The 23,883-nt window shown below is 47.3% G+C and overlaps 1 protein-coding gene across 1 annotated transcript in view; it reads left to right on the top strand.

Moving 5' to 3' along the window:
* The first annotated feature begins 2,719 nt into the window (after nt 1-2,719).
* LOC130493380 (zinc finger protein 271-like) overlaps nt 2,720-23,883 on the top strand; it is a 96,796-nt gene continuing 75,632 nt past the window's right edge. Inside the window, exons 1-3 of the mRNA XM_056867104.1 lie at nt 2,720-3,541; nt 6,484-6,610; nt 8,620-9,366. Coding sequence (XP_056723082.1) covers nt 2,720-3,541; nt 6,484-6,610; nt 8,620-9,366 — 1,696 coding nt within the window. The remainder of the gene's footprint in view (nt 3,542-6,483; nt 6,611-8,619; nt 9,367-23,883) is intronic.

Below are 23,883 nucleotides of genomic sequence, written 5' to 3' on the forward strand. Positions count from 1 at the left end.
TCTCACTGTAAGAAAATTCTTCCTAATGTATAGATGGAAACTCTTATGATTTAATTTCAACCCGTTGGTTCTGGTCCGACCTTGTGGAGCAACAGAAAACAACTCGGCACCATCCACCATAGCACAATTCCTTAGTTCCTCTGCTGTGCACTTCGGGTTGCCAGCTCCCGACTGGTGAATTCCTGGAGTTCTGGGGGTGGAGCCTGGGGAGGGAGGGGTTTGGGGAGGGAAGGGAGTTCAGCAGGGATGTGATGCCATAAGAACATAAGAAAGGCCCTACTGGATCACACCAAGGCCCATCAAGTCCAGCAGTCTGCTCACACAGTGGCCAACCAGGTGCTTCTGGGAAGCCCCCAAACAAGTCGACTGCAGCAGCACCATCCTGCCTGCCTGTTCCACAGCACCTAATATAATAGGCCTGCTCCTCTGATCCTGGAGAGAATAGGTGTGCATCATGACTAGTATCTATTTTGACTAGTAGCCATGAATACCCCTTTCCTCCATGAACATGTCCAATTTCCTCTTGAAGCCTTCCAAGTTGACTGTACCTGCCATGCTATGTCAGAATCTCAAAGGAGTCTGCAGGCTGAAAAGGGTTAGGGACCCTGAGCTGGAACATCAGCTAACAAAAAAGCAATTCCAAAACTCAGTCACCCAATGCTCAGCTCTTTACCTGTTTCTTTGAATGCCAAAAGCCGTTTTGCAAGTGAATGAACATTGTTATAACCCAGTTTAGTTCAGCCGATTTGGGGGCTGGGCATGTGCATTGTCTTCCCTCCTGAACAGAAGGACAGGGTCCTGAAACGTCCGGGGAGATTATCCGCTTAAAGCACCAAGCTGTCTGGCGTGACCCTGGATTCCTTTGCCACTGAAGAGCAAACACCCAGGTAGACACGCTGAGCCGGAGACTCCAAATGCTCCATTTTATTCAGAGACCAGGAAATAAAACAAATAGCTGGGTTTTTTTTTTATTTTACAGACCTATACATGAGACTGGGGAAATCATGTTTTTCGAGTCACACGGCGTTCAGTCATAAAACGTATAGCAACAGTCCTTTGATCCCAAGGTCACAAACTAGTTAATGACATCTGTGATCATGAAATGTTTAATAACAGCCCTGTCCTATCTTCTAGTAGCCTGTGACTTCAGCTGCCAATCCCCTAAATTCAGAATTTCTTAGGATTGCCAGGTCCCTCTTTGCCACCGGCGGGAGGTTTTTGGGGCAGAGCCTGAGGAGGGTGGGGTTTGGGGAGGGACTTCAATGCCAGAGTCCAATGACCAAAGCGGCCATTTTCTCCAGGCGAACTGATCTCTATTGGCTGGAGATCAGTTGTAACAGCAGGAGATCTCCAGCTACTACCTGGAGGTTGGCAACCGTAGCATAACTGCAACAGCAAGCAAGCCATTATAATCAGACAACCGATCAACAAAGATCAGCAATGCCTGGAATGTAGAAATCCTAGGGTAATCTGGTGAACTGGATTGGTTTCCCCACTCCTACACACGAAGCCAGCTGGGTGACCTTGGGCTAGTCACACTCTCTCAGCCCCACCTACCTCACAGGGTGTCTGTTGTGGGGAGGGGGAGGGGAAGGGAAGGTGATTGTAAGCCGGTTTGATTCTTCCTTAAGTGGTAGAGAAAGTTGGCATATAAAAACCAACTCTGCTTCTTTTTCTTCTATGTTACAATTTGGGGCACCATCGGACACAAGTTGTCCCTCACCTACTGATTTTATAGGGCACGTTTTGGATTATTGTTTTTAAAATGTTTTATACTGTTTTATTGTGTGAGCCACTCTGATCGCAACTTCGGCTGGGGAGGGTGGGGTAGAAATTTAATTAAATAAATAAATAACATGGAGAGCCAGCATGTTGTAGTGGTTAAGAGCGGTGGGGAGAAGTAGACTCTGATCTGGAGAAATGGGTTTGATTCCCCACTCCTCCACCTGAGCGGCGGAGACTAATCTGGTGAACTGGATTTGTTTCCCCACGCTTCCACATGAAGCCAGCTGGGTGTCCTTGGGCTAGTCACACTCTCTCAGCCCTGCCTACCTCACTAGGGTTGCCAACCTCCAGGTAGTAGCTGGAGATCTCCTGCTGTTACAACTGATCTCCAGCTGATAGAGATCAGTTCCCCTGGAGAAAATGGCCGCTTTGGCCATTGGACTCTATGGCCTTGAAGTCCCTCCCCTCCCCAAACCCCGCCCTCCTCAAGCTCCAACCCAAAAAACCTCCCACCAGTGGCAAAAAGGGACCTAGCCACCCTATACCTCACAGGGTGTCTGTTGTGGGGAAGGGAAGGTGATTGTTAGCCAGTTTGATTCTTCCTTAAGTGGTAGAGAAAGTCGGCATATAAAAATCAACTTTTCTTCTTCTGCAGAAACTCATGATTTTGTTCAATATGTTTTCTTAAACTTTTTAAACCTCTTCTTCCTCCCAGAAAGAAATGCCTCTTTACTGACTGAGTAAGCCATCTGTATCTGCATGACGTCTTCCCCTCCGGAGACCCAGAGGGATAAAATTCACCGAGGGAGCTTAATTGATCCTGTGGAACTGCCTGTTCCCTAGTGATGTAACTACAATTTACAATTTAAGCAATTACATAGTGATGTGACTACAGTTTACAGTTTTAAAAAACCAGCAACTGGTGGCTAGCCCGTTTCTTCCTCAGTGACATCGAAACGTCACGCCGAGCCGAAACCAGCCGTTGCAGGAAGAAATGGCCTCCGAGCGGGGGGACGCCTCAGCCCTGGGCCTCCAGTTCCCAGCTGTGGTTGACCAAGGGGTGAATACCACCGTGAAAATGGAGGACGAGGAGCCAGAAGATCTGAAGCCGGAGATGAGACTGGAGGAGGGGAGAGAAGACCCTCACGCTGCCCGGCCAGCAACAGCTGGGGAGTGCCCCAGATGGAGGACACCCCTGCATATTAAACAGGAACCGGAGGATGGGCTTTCAACTCAGTCCTGGGAAACCCAGTGGCACGATTTCCTGGGGGGAGTACAGCCCCCTCAGGTAGGATGGGGAGCCAGGGAGCTACCAGGGACTGCGCCCTGGGGGGACTTGAAGTCCCCCATGATCCATTTCGAGGGGTCCTCGTCCAGCGCCCAGCGGCCCGCGGAAGGACCGTTCATCCACCCGCTGCCGGGCTTTGACGGAACGACTCGGCCAACCAACAGCAGGCCAGATTCTAGGAGTGGCCGAGAGTTGAGGAAAGTGAAGGAGGAGGCGGGGAGCGAGCAGGACCCCGTCGGCATGGAGCTGCAGCGCCTGCACTTCCGGCAGTTTGTCTACCAGGAGGCCGAGGGCCCCCGAGAGGTTTGCAGCCGCCTGTGGGACCTGTGCCACCAGTGGCTGAAGCCGGAGAGGCACACCAAGGAGCGGATCTTGGAGCTGCTGATCCTGGAGCAGTTCTTGAGCGTCCTGCCCCCGGAAATGGAGAACTGGGTCCGGGAAGGTAGGCCGGAGACCTGCAGTCAGGCGGTGGCCCTGGCGGAAGACTTTCTCCAGAGGCAACGAGAGGATGAGAGACAGGAGCAGAAGGTGAGGGTCTTGTGAACAATCTGGAGTCGTTGAGAATCATTGGCTGTTACCGCACTAGGTATTCCCCGCGATGTATCAAGAGTTTGAAAATGTTATAAAAAACATCGCTTTAAAAGTGTTTTTGGATGCCACGGCTAAAAAATGGTTGGAAGACGTCTTCACAGCTGAAGGGGCCAAACAAAGTGTGAACAGTATTTTTTATAACAGTTTCAAACTCTTAATACATCGGTGGGGATACATTGAAAGTGCGAGCAGAATTTTTTATAACATTTCCAAACTCTTGATACATCGCTGGGAATACCTAGTGCGGTAACAGCCATTGACCTCTGTGTCCCTCAGCTTGTGTTTTGAGTTTTTTGGGGGGTTAGTTAGGACCCTGGTTCCTGGAGATGTTAAAAAAGAATTAAGTTCCCTTTTCCTGTTTGTTGTAGTTGTGTGCTTCTACCACCAGTGACTGAATTTGAAATTGGATGGATTGTTTTCAAAAGAATTAAGATTTTATAATTCTCGTTCGAACCTAATGTAAGTCCACGGTCAGAGTCCAGTAGTGCCTTAGACCAACCAGATTTCCAGGGTATAAGCTTTTGAGAATCACAGAACCATAGAGTTGGAAGGGGCCATACAGGCCATCTAGTCCAACCCCCTGCTCAATCAGCCCAAAGCATTTATTTATTTTTATTTTATTAAATTTATATCCCACCCGCCCCAGCAAATGCCGGGCTAAGGGCGGCGCGCAACATAGTTAAAACATCATTTTATAATTAAAAACTTTCTTAAATATAAATCCTTAAATAAAAATTTGCCCTATAAAAAACTCACTTTGGTGCACTTTGCGGCACAGACTGCAGCAGAATAATCAGCTAACACCCCCAAGACAATAATCTACAGAAGGAACGGGGTGGGGGGACAGGTTTGGGAGCATCCCTGAGAAGTGTTCGTCCAGCCGCTGCTTGAAGACTGCTAGTGAAGGGGGGCTCACTGCCTCCCTAGGCAGCCAGTTCCACTGCTGAACTACTCTTACTGTGAACAAAAATTTCCTAATGTCAAGCCAGTACCTTCCTGCCCATAATTTAAACCCATTATTGCGAGTCCTGTCCTCTGCTGCCGACGGGAACAGCTCCCTGCCCTCCTCTAAGTGGCAGCCCTTCAAATACTTAAAGAGATCATCAATCATGTTGCCCCCCAAACCTCTTCTCCTGACTGAACATTCCCAACTCCCTCAGCCTTTCCCCTTGGGCTTGGTCTCCCAAGTCCCTTGTCAGATGCCCATACCAGATATCTGATGAAGGAGCTTTGACTCTTCCCAACCTTTAGCCGAAAACTCTTTTGATTCCATTTCAACCCGCTGGTTCTGGTCCGACCTTCTGAGGCAACAGAAAACAACTCAGCACCATCCTCTATATGACAGCCCTTCAAGTACTTGAAGAAGGCTATCCTATCGTGGTCCTTCCGGGGAGTTGGTCTCAAGCCATAGAGGGCTACGGAGGTCAAGACCAGCCCCTTAAATGGTGCCTAAGAACAAATTGGAAGCCGGTGTAGATGGGCCAAGGATGGAGGGATGTGGTCCCTACGACCCACTCCCGTCAACATCCTGGCTGCAGCATTCTGTACTAGTTGAGGTTTCCAAACACTTCTCAAGGGCAGCCCCAAGTAGAGCACATTGCAGTAGTCTAACCTAGATGTAACCAGGGCTTGCACCACAGTGGCCAGATATTTTCTGCTCAGGAAAGGCCACAGCTGGCTAACCGGTCAAAGCATGTAAAAAACATTCCTGGCCACAGTAGCCGTCTGCTCATCCAGCAGTAGGCCGGGGTCCCCTGGACTACAGACCTGTTCCTCCAAGGGGAGTGCCTCCCCATCCAGAATGGCTGACGCCTTACATACCATAACAAGCTGCCTTATCCTGAGTTAGACTGTTGATCCACCTAGCTCAGGAGGGATGGTAGCTCCGTGTTAGAGCGTCTTCTTGGCCTCGAGAAGGTCCCAGGTCCAATCACCTGCATCTCCAGTTAAAAGGACCTGGTAGGAGATGATGGGTTATAGATCAAATCAAGCCTAAACTGACCCTAGAAGCTAAAATGACTAAACTGAGGCTATTGTATTTTGGTCAAGTCATGAGACGACAAGAGTCACTGGAAAAGACAGTCATGCTAGGAAAAGTTGAGGGCAGCAGAAAAAGAGGAAGATCCAACAAGAGATAGATTGACTCAATAAAGGGAGCCACAGCCTTCAATTTGCAAGATCTGAGCAAGGCTGTCAAAGACAGGACATTTTGGAGGACTTTCATTCATAGGGTTGCCATGAGTCGGAAGCGACTTGACAGGACTTAACACACAACACAGGAGATGATGTGAAAGACTTCTCTCCACCCAAGATCCTGGACAGCCGCTGCCAGTCTGAGTAGACAATGGTGACCTCAACAAACCAATGGTCCGATTCATTATAAGGCCGCTTTGTGTGCATGCTGTGGTCAGGTGTGACTCTGTTGATTCTCCTCTCCCCGCCCCGTTTGTATTCTAAAATAAACACAAGGTTATATGATCAGGGCTTTGGCCCCTTTGTTTCTGATTGTCCTTGGCTCTCCACCGTCTCAGACAGAGGAACAAAAAACTTTCCCAACACCTTTCACTGGAGATCTGCTTGTTACACACAATAAAAGAATACTGGCCAAACCTGCAGTTATTTGTGAGTCACGGTGGTTAATTGCTGTATGGGAAAGTGACACCTTTGATGGATGTCTGGCATGCTTGCAGAAGGGATTACATTTTAGTACATCACATGCTTTGAGGTACTTCATATTTTGTGTTCAGGTTGCCTTCCTTTTAAATAAATAGTTTTATTTAAAAGGGAAATTTGAAATTGTTGCCGTCAGCCTTTCTTGGCATGTTCGTCCCTTCCCTCACACCTTGTCGTAGCTGAATAAGTCACTGCTGATTTTTCAGGGGCCGGGGATGTTCCACGTGGTGACCGTGAATTTTCCTGACACTGACCGGGCATTGTTGGAAAATGCCCAGAGGCAGCTCGGCAGGCAAATCAAGGAAGAGAGTGGAGAGGATGACCGCTCGATGGGTAAGTGCTGCCACGGACTGCTGGAGCTTCTGTGGTGTAGTTCTTAAGAGTGGCGGACTCTAATCTGGAAAACCTGGTTTGATTCCCCACTCCTCCACATGAATCCATCTGGGTGACCTTGGGTTAGTCACAGTTCTCTCAGAACTCTCTCAGCCCCACCTCACCTCACAAGGTGTGTGTTGTGGGGAGGAGCAGGTAAGGTGATTGCAAACCGCTTTGCTTTTTTTAATAATTTTTTTATTGATTTTTTGATAAATGATACAAAACTAAAAAAAAAGAAAAGAATTTTTTTTAACAAATATGTAAATAAAAATAATAACATTCATAAAGGAAAAACATCCAAATAAATAATACAAAGAAATACTTATTGCGCACTATTATATCCTAAACTAATACAATTATGTTTACTGTCTATTCAAAAAGCTATAGTGCGTCGTGCCCATCACCCACCCAAGTGCCCTTCACCATAGGACTTCCGGCGAGATGGTATGGCAGAACATTAAAACATCCTGTTAATCTATTACATAATTAAAATTCATATTAAACTATAATTCATTAAATATAACTTTAAAATCCATTTTTGCCAGTTTATCCCAATATGCAACGGCCTTTGACCAAGTATTCTTAAATTCATCTACGTCTTTACCATGTAAAAAATCAGTAATTTTGGCCATCCGCATATAAAATCATAATTTTTCTCTCCATTCTTTAATTGAAGGTTTATTTGTTTGCTTCCATTTTTTAGCAATCGTAATTCTTGCTGCAGCAAAACTATATTGACATATGACTCTGTCAGCTTTATCTAACTCTTTTTTTTGGGATTCCCAATAAACAAAAAGCAGGATCTTTTTTAATTTTTACTTTTATCAAATTATTTGTTTCATTCAAAACCAAGGACCAAAACCTCTTAATTTTTTTGCAAAACCACCATGCATGCATAAATGTTCCAATATTGCAAGCCGCTTTGCGACTCCTTAAAGGTAGAGAAAAGCAGGGTATGAAAACCAACTCTTCTTGTTTGGGGATCAGCGGGGCAGGAGATTGAGTGAATCTCCTTTCCACACGAGAGGCTTGGATAAGTGGAGACGCAGTGAGTCTCCAGGGACCAGTGTGATCTCACGCGGGCTGGGGACTACCAGTAAATTGTTGTTCATTGAGAGTAAAGCTCTCTGGGGGTGTGTACCAGGAGAGGCGGTCCCGAAGGTACGATGGCCCCAGACGCTATTAAAATTAGGGCCGGGGGGGACTGTTCACTCCCTTCGTGGCCGCAGTGAAAGGCTGCCAAGCCCAGAGACATAAGAGAATCTGGGTTTGTGTTTCAGCTGATGGTGAATGGCTGTGACGCACCTACCCAAGAGGAGCTCTGTGCTTGGCCATTTCTATTCAATACTTTTTGGATTTCATGACCACATACATGACCACATGAAGCTGCCTAATACTGAATCAGACCCTCGGTCCATCAAAGTCAGTATTGTCTACTCAGACCGGTAGCGGCTCTCCAGGGTCTCAGGCAGAGGTCTTTCACATCACCTACTTGCCTGGTCCCTTTAACTGGAGATGCTGGGGATTGAACCTGGGACCTCCAAGAGGATGTAAAAGGGTACCAGGACTCTCTAGTGCAGGCGTATCGAACTCTCAGTTGTTTCAAGCGCCAGATATGATATACATGTCACTTGGTTGGGCCGGGTCATGCCTTGGCAGCCCAGATCGAGAGTGGGGGAGTGGTTGCCTTGGCTGGCTCGCAGGCCAGATAAGAGCTCCCAAGGGGCCGGCTCCAGTCCGGGAGCCTTATGCTTGACACCCCTGCTCTAGTGTCTCTGGCAGAAAAAGGTCATACCCAAGACGGGATGCCAGGGATAATCTGGGACCTTCTACGTGCAAAGCTGATGCTCGACCGCTGAGCCATGGCCCTTCCTCATCATTTTGTAAACCACCATTCTGCTTGTGAGTTAGTTTCCTTTCCTAGGGACAGAGAACGACTCATGTTTGGATTCTCTTTTTCATTCCAGCTGATGATGGGCCCGCAAGCGAGAGCAAGGAGGCTGCCGCGTGGAAAACCACTGGGCAAACAGAGCCACAAGGGTCATTGCCGGGGAGAGCCGGAGATGTCGGCAGGCTTCCCGAAGGGGGAGGTATCTCTGAGGCTCTGAAAGGGCCCCAGGGAGACGCCCCGCCAGCGACTGAAGGGAGCGCTACAGGAGAGAAACACTCACTGTGTTCTAACTGCGGAGGTGTTTTCAATCCGAGCACAGGGCTTCCCGGGCTGGACGGAGCAAATCCTTACAAATGCTCCGTGTGCGACAAGAGTTTCTGCCAGGTGGCGAAACTCATCGCGCACGAACGGCTCCACACGGGCGACTGGCCGTACAAGTGCTCTTTCTGTGGGAAAAGCTTCAACCGGAGCTCAGACGTCTCCCGGCACGAGCGGATCCACACGGGGGAGAAGCCATTCCAGTGCACCACCTGCCAGAAGTGTTTCAGCCAGAGGTCCAAGCTGATCGTCCACGAGAGGTTCCACACGGGCGACAAGCCTCACACGTGCTCGTACTGTGGGCGGAGCTTCCACCAGAGGTCGGATCTCGTGAAACACGAGCGCATCCACACGGGCGAGAAGCCGTACAAGTGCTCCGACTGCGGGGGCAGCTTCCACCGGAGCTCGGATCTCGTCAAGCACAAGTGGATCCATACGGGGGAGAGGCCGTACAAGTGCTCGACATGCGAGAAGAGCTTCCGGCAGCGCTCAGCGCTCCTGTACCATGAGAGGACCCACACGGGAGAGAAACCGTACACGTGCTCGGCCTGCGGGAAAGGCTTCAGCTGCAAAGCACACCTGGTGCTTCACAAACGGACCCACACGGGGGAGAAGCCGTACAAATGCAATTTCTGTGGGAAAAGCTTCACCACCAGTTCGTACTTCGTCAAGCACCAAAGGATGCATCTGGGGCAAGAGCCGTTAACGATGCACTGAATGGAGGAATACCCGTGGCGGTAGAGCAGGAAACACGCTATCAGCAGGAGACTTTGTTGCCAGACTGTACCGCTTCAGTCTGGGGGACGAATCTTTGAATGTTACATTTACTGTCTAAAAATCTCTTTGCACATGCAAGACAAGCATTTCAGGGAGATGGGGTCAAGTGTAGCCTCTTCCCTGACATGCCCGGTTCCTATAAATGGGGATATTTTTTCTACAGTTGGGGGAATGTTCAAATGTTCCCTGACCTCTGTGTCTGAAGTGGTACAGCCCAGCAGCAATGGTAACTTCGCAAAAAAGCCCTGCTGATTGTCGAAATTGGCTCTTACAGTTTGCAACGACCAGAGAAGAAACACTTGCACACGCACACACAAGAGGGAAGGAGAGAAGAAAAATCATATTGTTTGTGGGGGGGGGGAATCCCAGAGAAGCCCTGGAATTGCTTGTGTGACGAGAAATGGATAATCTTATTAATATCAAAGGCTACTTCAAATGCTCTAATTATTGTAATCCTTAGCATTTAGCGAGCACTTTTGAACATTCAAAAACATTTCCCAGAAACTGTACAGCAACCCTTTATGTTAGGCCACTATTATCCCAGCATTACATACTTTGGGGGGGCTGTGGGACAGAGTGGGTGGCCTAAAGGCCACCTAGTGTGTCTATAGCAGAGGGAAGATTTGAACCCAGGACCTTTGGGATCACAGCCTAACATTATGCCTGTTCATACCTCACCGGACCCATTAAATGTATTAAAGTAAACTAGCATAGAGAGAGTGAACAGAGGCTAACGTTTCTCCGTCTCCTGTAACATAGAACCTCCCGATGAATCACGGTCTCTAATAAGGAAGTGGGGGGTTTGCATCCATTGCAAAAAAACAGCCAAGCCAGGTACGCACCAACAAGGTAGGGGTCTTTACCCACTTGGGGGGACTCCCTGGGTATGCAGAAAGATATGGCTTTGTAAATTAACCAAAAGAAAGATGACAAAGGGCACTAAACAGCCCGAAGAGGACTGAGTATGTCCATTGAAGCACAGAATGTTGAGAATAGTTGAGAGTGAGTTACGGGAGAGGGCAAAATGGAGAGGAGGAGATTCGAGAAACTGTAACCTTTTCAGCCACTCCGTCAGTATTGTCTACTCAGACTGGCAGAGGCTCTCCAGGGTCTCAGGTGGAGGTCTTTCACATCGTCTGCTGCCTGGTCCTTTTGAACTGGAGATACCAGGGACCTTCTGCATGCCAAGCAGATGCTCTACCACTGAGCAGTGGCCAGGATTTCCAAATCCCTCCCTTGGTTCCTTATGGGTTTGCGCTTAACAATGAAATTTATTTTATTTATTGAGTTCTTCAAAGAACTGGAAACTGTACAGAATGTACAAGGAAAACCAGGCTTACCCGCATAGATTTACTATGGAATATTCCACAATTTTCCCTCTATTTGGTGTGACAGATTATCTGCTTCTTGCACAGCCCCTTTGGATCCAATAGTTCTTTCAGCCTGTCAGCCAGTCATTCATCTCCCCTTCAAGTACGTGGTAGCTGGCTGAAATAGGTGATCTACTCCTACACTTGAGTCTGATGTCTGACTCTGTTCTGTACCAAAAGCCTCAATCAGTCTGACACAGGACCTTTTCTGAGAAGAGATGAGGGGTATGAAACCATGTTGGGATGTCTCAGACTCCAGCTACACATTATGAAGACCTCATGTCATATTATGGAATAAAACTGGCCAAATTTAAAAAACAAAAACTAAAGCCACAGGGAGGAATTAAAACTATTGCTTTATTGGGAAGGAATCTTATTGGCAATAGATGTTGAAAGGAAGTGGTTTCTTTGCCCCTTGTGCAGTTAAGTTTCTGATCTTGTGCGCACTTACATAGAACTGAGCCTCCAAATCTCAAGATTTTTATCTTGAGCGTAGAGCATGAGACTTACTTGCAAGTAAACATGCACTAATTTCAGGCTGTCCCTTAAAGAATTGGCTACTTCGAGAAGTGTTCGTGGCAACCAACTCAGATTTTTAAAAACAAAAAGAAATCTGACAATTCATGGAGGAAAGCTCTGCTAATGACAGTTCGTCACAATAGGTTAGTGGACCCTCCATGTTTAGAGGCAGTGTATCTTTGAATACTAGATTCTGGTAACAGACAATGGAGAAGCCTTATTTGTAGGCTTTTTTAAAACATCTGGCTGCTGGAACATAACGTAAGAACGGTCATATTCGGTCAGACCAGTGGTCCATCTAGTCCAGCATCCTGGTCTACACCGTGGCCAACCAGTTGCCCTGGGGGCCCGACAGACAGGTCGTAGTGGAAATATTGTATCTGGTCCAGTAAGTTAGTTTCCGAAAGAACCCAGTGGGTATGAAACCAAAACTGGCTTAATGGTGATTATTGCTGCAATGTTTAGTTGATAATTCACGAACTTCCAAAAGGTTTATTAAATGAGCCCCTTGATTAATCAGGGGTCATCTTAAAAGACATGTTCTTCCTTTTTCTCTCTCTTCTTCCCTTCTCCCTTTTAAATTGGTGCCTGTTATTTCCTTCCCTTTCCCGCCCCTTAGCATGGGGTGATAGGATGGGAGAAGGAGGCGAACGGCACACAGCGTCTCAAAATACTCTTGTGGTGCTGCTGGATCCCGTCCGCTTGGTTACAAAACAAAACCTGTCCCACCGTCGAGTCAATACACCAGACTTTGAAATCAACGGGACTTATGTCCGAGTAGCCCAATCCAGTAATTGCATCCTCGAAAATCTTTTTTTCTTTAGAGCATGTACAGACTTGTGTAAACGGAATCGACAGATTAAATCAACCGACACTCCTCCGTTGTACTGACCTAAGATTTCTTGAAGCGGGTGACACCCCTGTTTGATCATAGCAAGATATGTTTTACGCTCAGGACTCTGGGCTGATGCTCGCTTTGATTCGGCTAGGCCTGCTTTGAAGGTTGTGCTTTTTTCCACCACAGCATTAAGAAAGCCGCGGAAGAATAGCAAGAACTTGTTTATGGACATAGTGATGGGTATATGTTCGGCCTACCTTCCTACATGAAATACGGGGTAGCGGACGTTGCTCGTCCATTTCATTAGAGACTTGATGTTAGTGCGTTGTGGGTGGTACAAATAAGCTCCAGAATATTGTCGAAGGCTTTCACGGTCAGAGTTCATTGGTTCTTGTAGGTTGTCCGGGCTGTGTGACCGCGGTCTTGGTATTTTCTTTCCTGACGTTTCGCCCGCAGCTGTGCCAGGCATCTTCAGAGGAGTAACACTGAAGGACAGTGTCTCTCAGTGTCAAGTGTGTAGGAAGAGTAATATATAGTCAGAAGGGGGTTGGGTTTCAGCTCAGCTACAAGAACCAATAAGCTCCAGAATGCTAAAATTCTGTTGAGCTTTCGAATTTAAGGGGGGGAAATGAAATATAGTTTATATCAGAATGGTTAACGGTTAGTTGATCGATTAATGCGATCGATTAATGTGATTAATTGAGGCTCTCGCCTCAAGCAAATTTACTGCTTCTGGGTGGACTCCACAAGGGAAATGGCCCATGGAAAGCTGTTAATGTCCGAGATCCCTTGCGGGTCATGGTATTGGGGTTGGTTGGTTTCCTCTTGTGGGGATTCAGCCCTTGGAGAGACTAAATAGTCAATACTTAAGTGGGCTTAACCCAGGTTAAATTCTACCAGTTGACTTGCTTCGATCGGTGATCAAGTCAGCCTGTTTCTGTATTGTGAGCACAAACTCGGACAAGGGGCTCCCGAACTTTCTTCTCCCCAGTGAACAGTAACGGAGGCTTCTGCGAAAGCCGTCGGCTTTTGCCGCTCATTTGTTCCTCTCCGTTTGCCTCCATCTTGGCTGAGAAGAGGCTTCAAGGAGGCCTTTGCTGGGTCTCCGGAGGGAAAAGCCGCTGAGGGAGTTGACAGACTGTGGAGAGGGGGGAGGGAAGTGGTAGGGCAGGAAACCTCTGGAGACCAGAGTCGAGTCCTCCAGTTTGCTACTCCGCAGACCGAAACTACTTCTAGCGTCGCGGTTAAAATGAATTTCTGTCTTTCTAAAGGCCTTTGTGCACTGGTTCTCGTGTTGGAGAACGAGGTGGTTGGAGCCCTGAGGTGGTAGAAAGGACTGCACCGCTTTGGTGGATTCCAGCTTGGAACGTTCCTTCTTGTTAAAAAAGGAAATCCGTCCCCGCAAGTAGAAAACTAGCACCATAAGCTGAAACGTTTTCTGCTTGCCACACTGCTTTTCTGCTTGCGAGGGGATTGTTAACCTCATGGAACATTCCAAGCTGTGATCTGCCACCAGGTGACTGAAGGGGTCCCATCCTTTCTATACTCTCGGGGCTCTTCCACCTCTTTTTCCGGCATGCGTGACCCTGAGTCGATGGAAGCTATCAGGACACTACATGTCTATGCTTTGAGGGGAGGGGGGGTTGGGGAACGCATGGGTAAATTTTAATCACCGTCCTTGTATTGAAGATTCTGCGTTTATGCTGTGTTTTATTATGTATATAGCCTTGCACATTTCTATGCCTTGATGGACTTAAGTATATTTGTGGTCAACAATGCCATTCAGGTAGCCGTGACTCTTGAACATGCAGCTATGCAACGCTGGACATTTTTTTTGGGCTTGTGACATTGACTGCTCCCCAGCCTCGTGTCCGTCCGTCTGTTCTCTTCCCCCCACCTCTCCGGACCCAACGCCTGATTTTGCCAAAGAGCACTCTGCCTTACTCCAAGCCTTTTAAGTAGGTCTGCAAATGTTACTATCCCTCAAAAACAAAACTAAAGAAGCCTTTGCTCGTGCGTAGCTGACGTTTGCGGCACGTCAGGGGTCCAGATGGAAACCCAGGAAGGCGCAGCTCTCTTCCAGTTTTACACAAGCATCCCTGCCGGCTCACCGGGAAGAGTTTAAACTCGCCATAGGCGACCAAGCAAAGTAGTTCCACTTGGACGTCTGCCTTACTTCACAAGAACTTGAACATTGTTTGCATATAGCAGTGTGTGGACCCTCTCCACCAAGTCAGGGATGCTGTAGATACTCCCCGTGGACTCGTTTCTTGGCATCCAAAAGACATTTGTGTGCAGCGTGTGGTACTTTTCTGTGTTTGTCCTCTGGCCCTTATTAGTTTTTGTTTTGGCAATGGGCGCATGTAAATTAATTTGCCGCACCTTCTTTTATGACTCCCCTTGTGGCGGAACATCCGTCCCAGTGGATTCGGGGAGAGGCGATTTGGAGAAACCGGACTCGTTCGCGCTTCAGCACGAACATTGGCATTGGGTTGTCTTCTTGACCAAAGCGCGGCCCTGTTCTTTGCATGGGCGGGTGGAAGCGGGCAACCTCAGTCCCCCCTTTACCCTAGAGGTTGTACTGGAAGTTGTGAAGTGGCTGCCCCCCCCCTCCCCAGCTCTCCTTCCCTCTTCCATATTCTGCTTTGTCTTTTTTTGTTTTTTGCCTGAGATATTAGTTTTGATGTGACTCAGATTTGCATGTTTAACGAAGCCATTGAACTTGGGGAGGGTTGTCTGAGATTGGTTAACGGCCATGTGGGTTTTGATATCACAGGCATGTACCGCCTGCAGCTTGTTGACCTTATAAAACAGTGTTTTTTGGGGGGAGAGCCTGGTGTCCATCATCATGGCTCTGTGGCAGGGTTGTCTGTGAAAAATGCATGCCCGATAGACGGTCTGTCTTACGCTTTCCAACGTGAATGGAAAATACTCAAGATCTGATACCCTGCCATCTCTGGCTGGTCACAGCTTTGGGGCAGTGCTAACTAGCGGTTTTAATGTTTATGATTGTCTTGTATTCCCGTTTTGTGTGCCTGTTTATGCTGTTTTCTTGAAATAAATGTCCCTTTGATTAAGCACCCTGGAGGCCAGCTCTCCTTGTTTTAAAGGCAAGATTTGTGGAGGCTGGTAGCGATCAGCCATCTTGGGCTATAACATATTGACATAGGGTTGCCAGCTCCAGGTACTAGCTGGAGATCTCCTGCTAATACAAGTGATCTCCAGCCGATCTCCAGCCGATAGAGACCTGGAGAAAACGGCCGCTTTGCCAATTGGATTCTATGGCATTGAAATCCCTCCCCAAACCCCCGCCCTCCTCAGACTCCGCCCCAAAAACCTCCCACCGGTGGCAAAGAAGGACCGGGCAACCCTAGTGCCAGGAAAGGTATCAGCTGGTGCCTATGGGCACCATAGCACCCATGGGCACGATGTTAGGGACCTCTACCATAGTACAATAGCAATTAAGGTTTTGGAAGCAGGACCCAATTCTAAACTGGTGGGAGGTTTTTGGGGCGATGCCTGAGGAAGGCGGGGTTTGGGGAGGGGAGTCCAGTTAGAGTCCAGTTGCCAAAGCGGCCATTTCTCCAGGTGATCTGATTTCTGTTGCCTGTAATAGCAGGAGATCTCTAGCCACCAGCTGGAGGTTGGCAACCCTACATTTTATGCCACACTTCAAGGCCTGAAGGGCAGTATCATTTTTATGCGGTAAGGGGTCATGGCTCAGCAGTAGAGCATCCACTTTGTAGGCGGAAGGTCCCAGGCTGAATCCCAGGTAGCAGCTATAATTGAAAAAGGGTTAGGTAGTAGGTGATCCTGCTTTGGTCACATCACATGTTGGCGTATGTTAGAAAGCGTTGCAGCTCTACAGGCGAGTAAGCACAGAAGACTCAGCACGTAGTACAAAAGTGCTCTTTTATTCACAGTGACAGAATGCTCCGCTTGGTCATCAACTCTCCACAACCCACAACCCAATACATATATAACACACCTATATACATATCTGGCATAGTCTCTCAGCCAATCACCTGTTGGCTGCCTTGTCTCCAGGACTATCTAGCTCAGTCCAGTACAAGCCAGTTTTTCTGCTCAGTCATTGAGCTGTCATGTGACACCACCAATCACCTGGCTGTCACATAGATCTTTTACATCTGCTTGCCATCTGCTTGCCATGTGCAGTCTCATATTACAACACTCCTCCTAGACTGACATTGCAAGCCCCAATTTGCTTCTAAATAGTTCAAACTTTTCAGTAGACAAACATTTGGTGAAAACGTCAGCAATATTTACATTTGAAGCACAATGTTTCAGAACCATTAAACCATTGTTTACCGCTTCCCTGACATTCTGGTATCTTATTGTGATGTGTTTACTTCTTGTTCTTATACCTTGATATCCAGCCAATTGCTGTGCTGCAGTATTATCACAGTAAACACTTACAGGCATTTCATATTCAAGATTTAGGTCTTTAGCCAGTTGACACAGCCATTCCAGCTGAATCTCACTGTCGCTTAATGCAGAATATTCTGCCTCACATGTGCTGGTAGCTACATGAGTCTGTTTTAAGGACTTCCACATAACCAGTGCTCCATGTAGAAATAACACGTACCCAGTGGTAGACTTTCCTTCTTCTCTTTCCCCCCAACTGGAGTCACTATACACTGTGATTGTTTCCTCTGCATCAGCCTTTAAACACAACCTGGCTGAAGCTGAGCCTTTTAAGTATCGCAGCACCCTTTTTGCTGCATTCCAGTCTTTCATGTATGGACATGCACATTTCTGGCAAAGCAAATGTACTGCCATACAAATGTCTGGTCTTGTCCAACATGACAGATATAACAATGAACCCACCAACGATTGGTATTGATTTTTATCATGGAATACCTTATCATCCACCTCTTTCACATACCCTGTTGTCATGGGAGTCTCAGTGCTTTTGGCCTCTGTCATTTTAAATTTTTCTAGGAGCTGTTCAATCTTTTTCTCCTGGCACAATTCAAAATATCCTTCTGGGTTCCTGGTAATTTCTACCCCCAGATAATTTTGAATGTCACCAAGATGCTTCATTTTAAACAGTTTTCCAGTTGCCTCCTTAAACCAGTTTAGTTGTTCTTTTGTATGACACAACAAACAAAGATCATCAACATATAAAAATACAACACAGTCAGAGCCCTTTACACATTTGGTAAACATACAAGGATCAGCAACACCTTGCTTAAACCCAAGATTTGCCAATGCTTCACTAATGCATTGGGACCATGCACGTGCACTCTGCTTTAATCCATACAGAGCCTTATGCAATTTTAATACTCCTTGTTTACCCTTGCATTCAAACCCAGGGATCTGCTCCATATATATTTCTTCACTTATTGTTGCATTCAGATATGCAGTGGTGAAATCAAAATGGTGCACTAACATGTTATCTCTGACAGCTTTACACAATGCAGCTCTTATAGTATCAGCCTTCACAGTGGGAGCAAATAATTCATCAAAGTCTTGCCCTTCAACTTGGGAATAACCCTTAGCCACAAGCCTGGCCTTACGGAGTATCTTCCCTTCTGGACACTGTTTGACTTTGTAAAGCCATCTGCACCCTATGGCTTTTCTCTGAGCTGGCAGTTTTGTTACAGAGAATACCTTATTCTCTTTCAGGGAATCAAACTCAGTTTGCATGGCTTCTAGCCAGGCCTCCTTTTCCCTGCTTTCCAAAGCCATTACCTCCTGAAAACTCTTTGGTTCTTTGACCTGTACATGATTTACATCAGTGGTCTCAAAACCATACCTCTCCGGGGGAATTTCTTTAGTGCTCCTGCTTGACACCCTAGGAATCTGTCTCCCCTCTTCAGCCCTTGGCGATGAAGCCCTTTGAGGAGACCCCTCCTGCTTCACCCCATCTGCATCCTGTGAGAGATCTGTCAATGGTAGCCCAATTTCTTTTGGCTCCTCCTGTCCATGAATTCTGGCCCAGTTATTACCCTCACAAAAATTCGCAGCTCTGCTGTAGCTGAGAGAATTATGTTCATCAGCAAACCTGTATGATTTCATGCCAGACTGATACCCAAGGAAGGTTAGTTTTTTAGCTCTCGCTCCTCCTTTCCTTCTCTTGGATATTGGCACATCAACCCAGGCTTTTGTACCAAACACTCTGAGGTAACCTAAGCTAGGATCCCTCTGGTACAAAACCCTATAAGGTATGTCTTGTATGGACCTGGTCCAGATCCTGTTGGAAACATAGGAGGCGGCCTTTATTGCTTCTGCCCAGTATGTCATTGGCAACCCTGCATCCTGCAACATGGAATACATTTTTGTTTGTAGCATTCCCCCATGTCGTTCAGCAACACCATTTTCTGCTGGCACCGCCACGTTGGCAACTCTGTGCCTCACACCTTGCACCTGTAACCATTTCTTAAACTCATTTGACATGAATTCTCCCCCAAAATCTGTTTGGAGAGAATCCAAGGTACATTTAAGTTGTTTCTGCACTCTTTTGGCCCAATACTTAAATGTTTCAAACACCTGTGACTTCTTTTTCAAAGGATACACCCAGGAGAATCTGGTGCAATCATCCACCAGAATCAACGCGTAATGGTTACCTGAGTGACTCTCCCTGTAGGGGCCTATTACATCTGCATGTACTACCTTTAATGCAGTGTCTGAGAGTCTCTCACTATGCTTAGCCACTGGGTAAGCCTTAGATTTGGAACTTTTGCATACCTCACAATCCAGGTAGTTCCCACACTCTTTAACTTTTTCCTTCCCCAGTAAGGCTAGCGTTTTCTTTATGGTCTCATAATTTGCATGAGCCAACCTTCTATGTAGCAGATGTATGCAATTGTCATGGGGGCTCTTATTAGTTATCATCTTTGCCTCCACATGCCTATTTTCTACCACATACACATTATTACACATTTTCCCTGTAAGAAGCACTTTCCCACCTTTGGATATCTTACAAGCCTTGTCTGTAAATGTTACAGTATATCCAGCCCTGTCAAGGGCACTTACACTTAACAGATTGTTCTCTAGTTCAGGGACACATAGCACCTTTTTAAATGTATAGTTCAAAGCTGGGAACCACACACTCCCCTCACGTGTCACCTCAGAATTCCTTCCATCAGCGAGGCTTACGTGCGGCAAACTTGAGTCCCGTGTGTCTTTTAAAAGTTCCTGATGCCGGCAAATGGTCTGTGACGCACCAGAGTCTAAAATCCAGACACCGGCTGTGTCACTGTGCTCAGTCAGCACCAATGATGCCTTCTGACCGCTCACAAACTCACGTGACGACTGGTCCCTTCGGCTTTTCTTCCTTGCTTCTGGGCAGTCACGCTTTAAGTGATTTGTAGCCTTGCAGATGTAGCAACGTCTGACCCTCAGAGCCACGTGCTGCTGTAAATCACCCGGCTTTCTCTGCTCCGCATTCCTTTCTCCGCCGGCAAACCTCCGCGTCTCCTGGCTTGGCAGGTTTCCCTCCGGCTTGGCAGGCTTCTCAGGATTTCTTGCAAGCAATCTCTTTTCATGTTCCAAAATTCTTCCAATAACATACTGTAAAGTTAGTTTATCAATTTCAACCGACTCCAGAGCTGTAATTAGCATGTTATACTGCTCAGACAGAGAGCTCAGGAGTATATAAACTTTATCATCCTCCGGTAGAGTTTTCCCCCTCTGCTCCAGCATTTGGAAACATTCAGTCAGTTCATTTATATGGTTTCTCACAGGAACTGACGGCAAAAGAAAAGTTCTGTACAAACGTCTCGTTATGGCTATCAAAGAGCCAGCTGTTTTTTGGACGTAGACCTGTGATAATGAGTTCCAGGCTGCTTTCGCTTTCAAAGCTCCCGTCACATGGACAAGCTGGTCGTCAGCCACGCTCAGCACTATGCTTGCCAGTGCCTTCTCATCTTTCACCACGTCCTGCGGCGTCTCAGGATCCGGTGGGTTGGAGACATAAATCCACAGTGCCTCTCTTTTAAGGTAGTGTTGCATTCGTAACGCCCACACATTGTAGTTGGTAGAAGTGAGCTTCTCCACAAGCAAGGACATTGCAGCTTGAGCCATAATTTCTCCCGCTCCCTGCTGCTCCTGCTCCGTGTCGCTCTCCTCCTCCGCCTCAGACGCACTGCTGCTGACAGACCTGCTGGGCACCTCCTCTGCTCCGTCTGACTCAACCTCAGACATCCACTCGCCTTCTGCTCACTACAGCCCTTGTTCCACAGATAGTACCTCTGCTCAGAACCTCCAGGATGTAGCGCAGTTGAGCTGTTCTGGGCCCATAACCCTGTTGGCGTATGTTAGAAAGCGTTGCAGCTCTACAGGCGAGTAAGCACAGAAGACTCAGCACGTAGTACAAAAGTGCTCTTTTATTCACAGTGACAGAATGCTCCGCTTGGTCATCAACTCTCCACAACCCACAACCCAATACATATATAACACACCTATATACATATCTGGCATAGTCTCTCAGCCAATCACCTGTTGGCTGCCTTGTCTCCAGGACTATCTAGCTCAGTCCAGTACAAGCCAGTTTTTCTGCTCAGTCATTGAGCTGTCATGTGACACCACCAATCACCTGGCTGTCACATAGATCTTTTACATCTGCTTGCCATCTGCTTGCCATGTGCAGTCTCATATTACAACACATGCAAGACAATAATGCTAGGGAAAGTTGATGGCAACAAGACAAGAGGAAGACCCAACGTGAGAGGGGTTGAATCCATCAAGGAAAACTCGGCCCTCAGTTTGCAAGACCTGAGCAAGGCTGCTAAGGATAGGATGTTTTGGAGGCAATTAATTCATAGGGCCGCCATAATTCGGAAGGGACTTGACAGCCCTTTACACACACACCAGGCGATGTTGAAGATCTCAGCATAAGACTCTGGAAAACCATCACCAGTCAGAGTAGTTGAGAATTTCCTGCATTGGGCTGGACTAGATCAAAGCTTCTTATACTATGGTAACTGAATGTGGGGGTTGTGAAAAATTTGGCAACAGTAAAATTTCTGTATGATTTATTATCAGTAAATGTTTGATTTGTATACCTATTTTATATACCTATATACCCGGGGTCGCGTAAAACTTTCTCGGGCAAAAAGTTTAAGAAGCCCTGGACTAGATGACCCTGGTGGTCCCAACTCTATGATTCTCTATGAGAGTAGACAATGCTGACCAATCTGGCAGGTTATTTAAAAAGTATGAGATCACTTCGAGGACTCTTGTGGCGCCTAAAAAATTGGGTAGATGACAGCCCAGTTCATCAGAAGCTCCAGGAAATCTTCCCAGCGAATTACCACCTTTCAGGTCCCGCAAGGCTCTTTGGGATCCGTGTTGAGGAGGAGGAGGAGGAGGAAGAGTTGGTTTTTATATGCCAACTTTCTCTACCATTTAAGGAAGAATCAAAGCGGCTAACAATCACTTTCCCTTCCCCTCCCCACAACAGACACCCTGGGAGGTAGGTGGGGCTGAGAGAGCTGTGACTCGCCCACGGCCACCCAGCTGGCTTCAGGTGCAGGAGTGGGGAAACAAAACCCAGTTCACCGGATTAGCCTCCGCCGCTCAATTGGAGGGAATCAAACCCGGTGCTCCAGATCAGAGTCCACCACACCACTGCACCACACTGGTAAGGGATGGATGGATGGATCTCTTTCTGTGTGTGTGTGTGTGTTGCAAAAGCCGTGCAAGAGTTAAAACCAACAGAGCTCTTGATTCTCAGAGAGGATCCCAAAGACCTTTGCAAAGGGGGGAAAGGGGAGGTAATTTTTTTTTTGCAAAGGGGGGAGAGGGGAGGTAATTTTTTTTTTTTTGCAAAGGGGGGAGAGGGGAGGTAATTTTTTTTTGCAAAGGGGGGAGAGGGGAGGTAATTTTTTTTTTTTGCAAAGGGGGGAGAGGGGAGGTAATTTTTTTTTTTGCAAAGGGGGGAGAGGGGAGGTAATTTTTTTTTTTGCAAAGGGGGGAGAGGGGAGGTAATTTTTTTTTGCAAAGGGGGGAGAGGGGAGGTAATTTTTTTTTTGCAAAGGGGGGAGAGGGGAGGTAATTTTTTTTTTTTGCAAAGGGGGGAGAGGGGAGGTAATTTTTTTTTTGCAAAGGGGGGAGAGGGGAGGTAATTTTTTTTTTTGCAAAGGGGGGAGAGGGGAGGTAATTTTTTTTGCAAAGGGGGGAGAGGGGAGGTAATTTTTTTTTTTGCAAAGGGGGGAGAGGGGAGGTAATTTTTTTTTTGCAAAGGGGGGAGAGGGGAGGTAATTTTTTTTTTTGCAAAGGGGGAGAGGGGAGGTAATTTTTTTTTTGCAAAGGGGGGAGAGGGGAGGTAATTTTTTTTTTTGCAAAGGGGGGAGAGGGGAGGTAATTTTTTTTTTTGCAAAGGGGGGAGAGGGGAGGTAATTTTTTTTTTGCAAAGGGGGGAGAGGGGAGGTAATTTTTTTTTTTGCAAAGGGGGGAGAGGGGAGGTAATTTTTTTTTGCAAAGGGGGGAGAGGGGAGGTAATTTTTTTTTTTGCAAAGGGGGAGAGGGGAGGTAATTTTTTTTTTGCAAAGGGGGGAGAGGGGAGGTAATTTTTTTTTTGCAAAGGGGGGAGAGGGGAGGTAATTTTTTTTTTTGCAAAGGGGGGAGAGGGGAGGTAATTTTTTTTTGCAAAGGGGGGAGAGGGGAGGTAATTTTTTTTTTTGCAAAGGGGGGAGAGGGGAGGTAATTTTTTTTTTGCAAAGGGGGGAGAGGGGAGGTAATTTTTTTTTTGCAAAGGGGGAGAGGGGAGGTAATTTTTTTTTGCAAAGGGGGGAGAGGGGAGGTAATTTTTTTTTGCAAAGGGGGGAGAGGGGAGGTAAAAAAATTTTTTTGCAAAGGGGGGAGAGGGGAGGTAATTTTTTTTTTGCAAAGGGGGGAGAGGGGAGGTAATTTTTTTTGCAAAGGGGGGAGAGGAGGTTTTTTTTTTGCAAAGGGGGAGAGGGGAGGTAATTTTTTTTTTTGCAAAGGGGGGAGAGGGGAGGTAATTTTTTTTTTTTTGCAACGTCGCTTGCTCTCCTCTTTCTAACCCCCCCACCCCACCCCAGCATGAGAACAGCTGGCTTATGCTCCCAGAAGGCATTGCTCCTGAAGCTTTCAAGTGGAGGTGAGTTAAGGATGGGGGGGGGAGAGGAATCTAGAGTAGGATCGCGTTGCAGCGAGAATTGGGGGGGGGGTCACACGCCAGCCAGCCCTAGACCCGGCCCCTGTCGAATCGGTGCAAGATCCCGCGGGGGGAGCCGTCCGCTGAAGGTTTAGACGAGAAATGAATGGGAATTCAGTGGCAACAGAGAAGCGCCCCTCCCCAAATCAAACGCTCAAGGGCTGAGAAAGTCGCTGCCTCTCTTCGAGGGGGTCGGATCTTGCTCGGATCTTGCTTCCCAGGCCAAGGGCCACGAGAAGCAGAGAGAGGGGATCAGGCTTCTTGCATTCTTTTGCATCACAGGGTTGCTTTGGCGTCCAAGCCGGCAGGACCTCCCCTCCCTCCCTTGGTCTGAACCTGCTGCCAAGAAATCAGAAGGCGGTTGAGACTGGG

Source organism: Euleptes europaea, chromosome 1 (assembly GCF_029931775.1).
Source record: "Euleptes europaea isolate rEulEur1 chromosome 1, rEulEur1.hap1, whole genome shotgun sequence".
NCBI lineage: Eukaryota > Metazoa > Chordata > Lepidosauria > Squamata > Sphaerodactylidae > Euleptes > Euleptes europaea.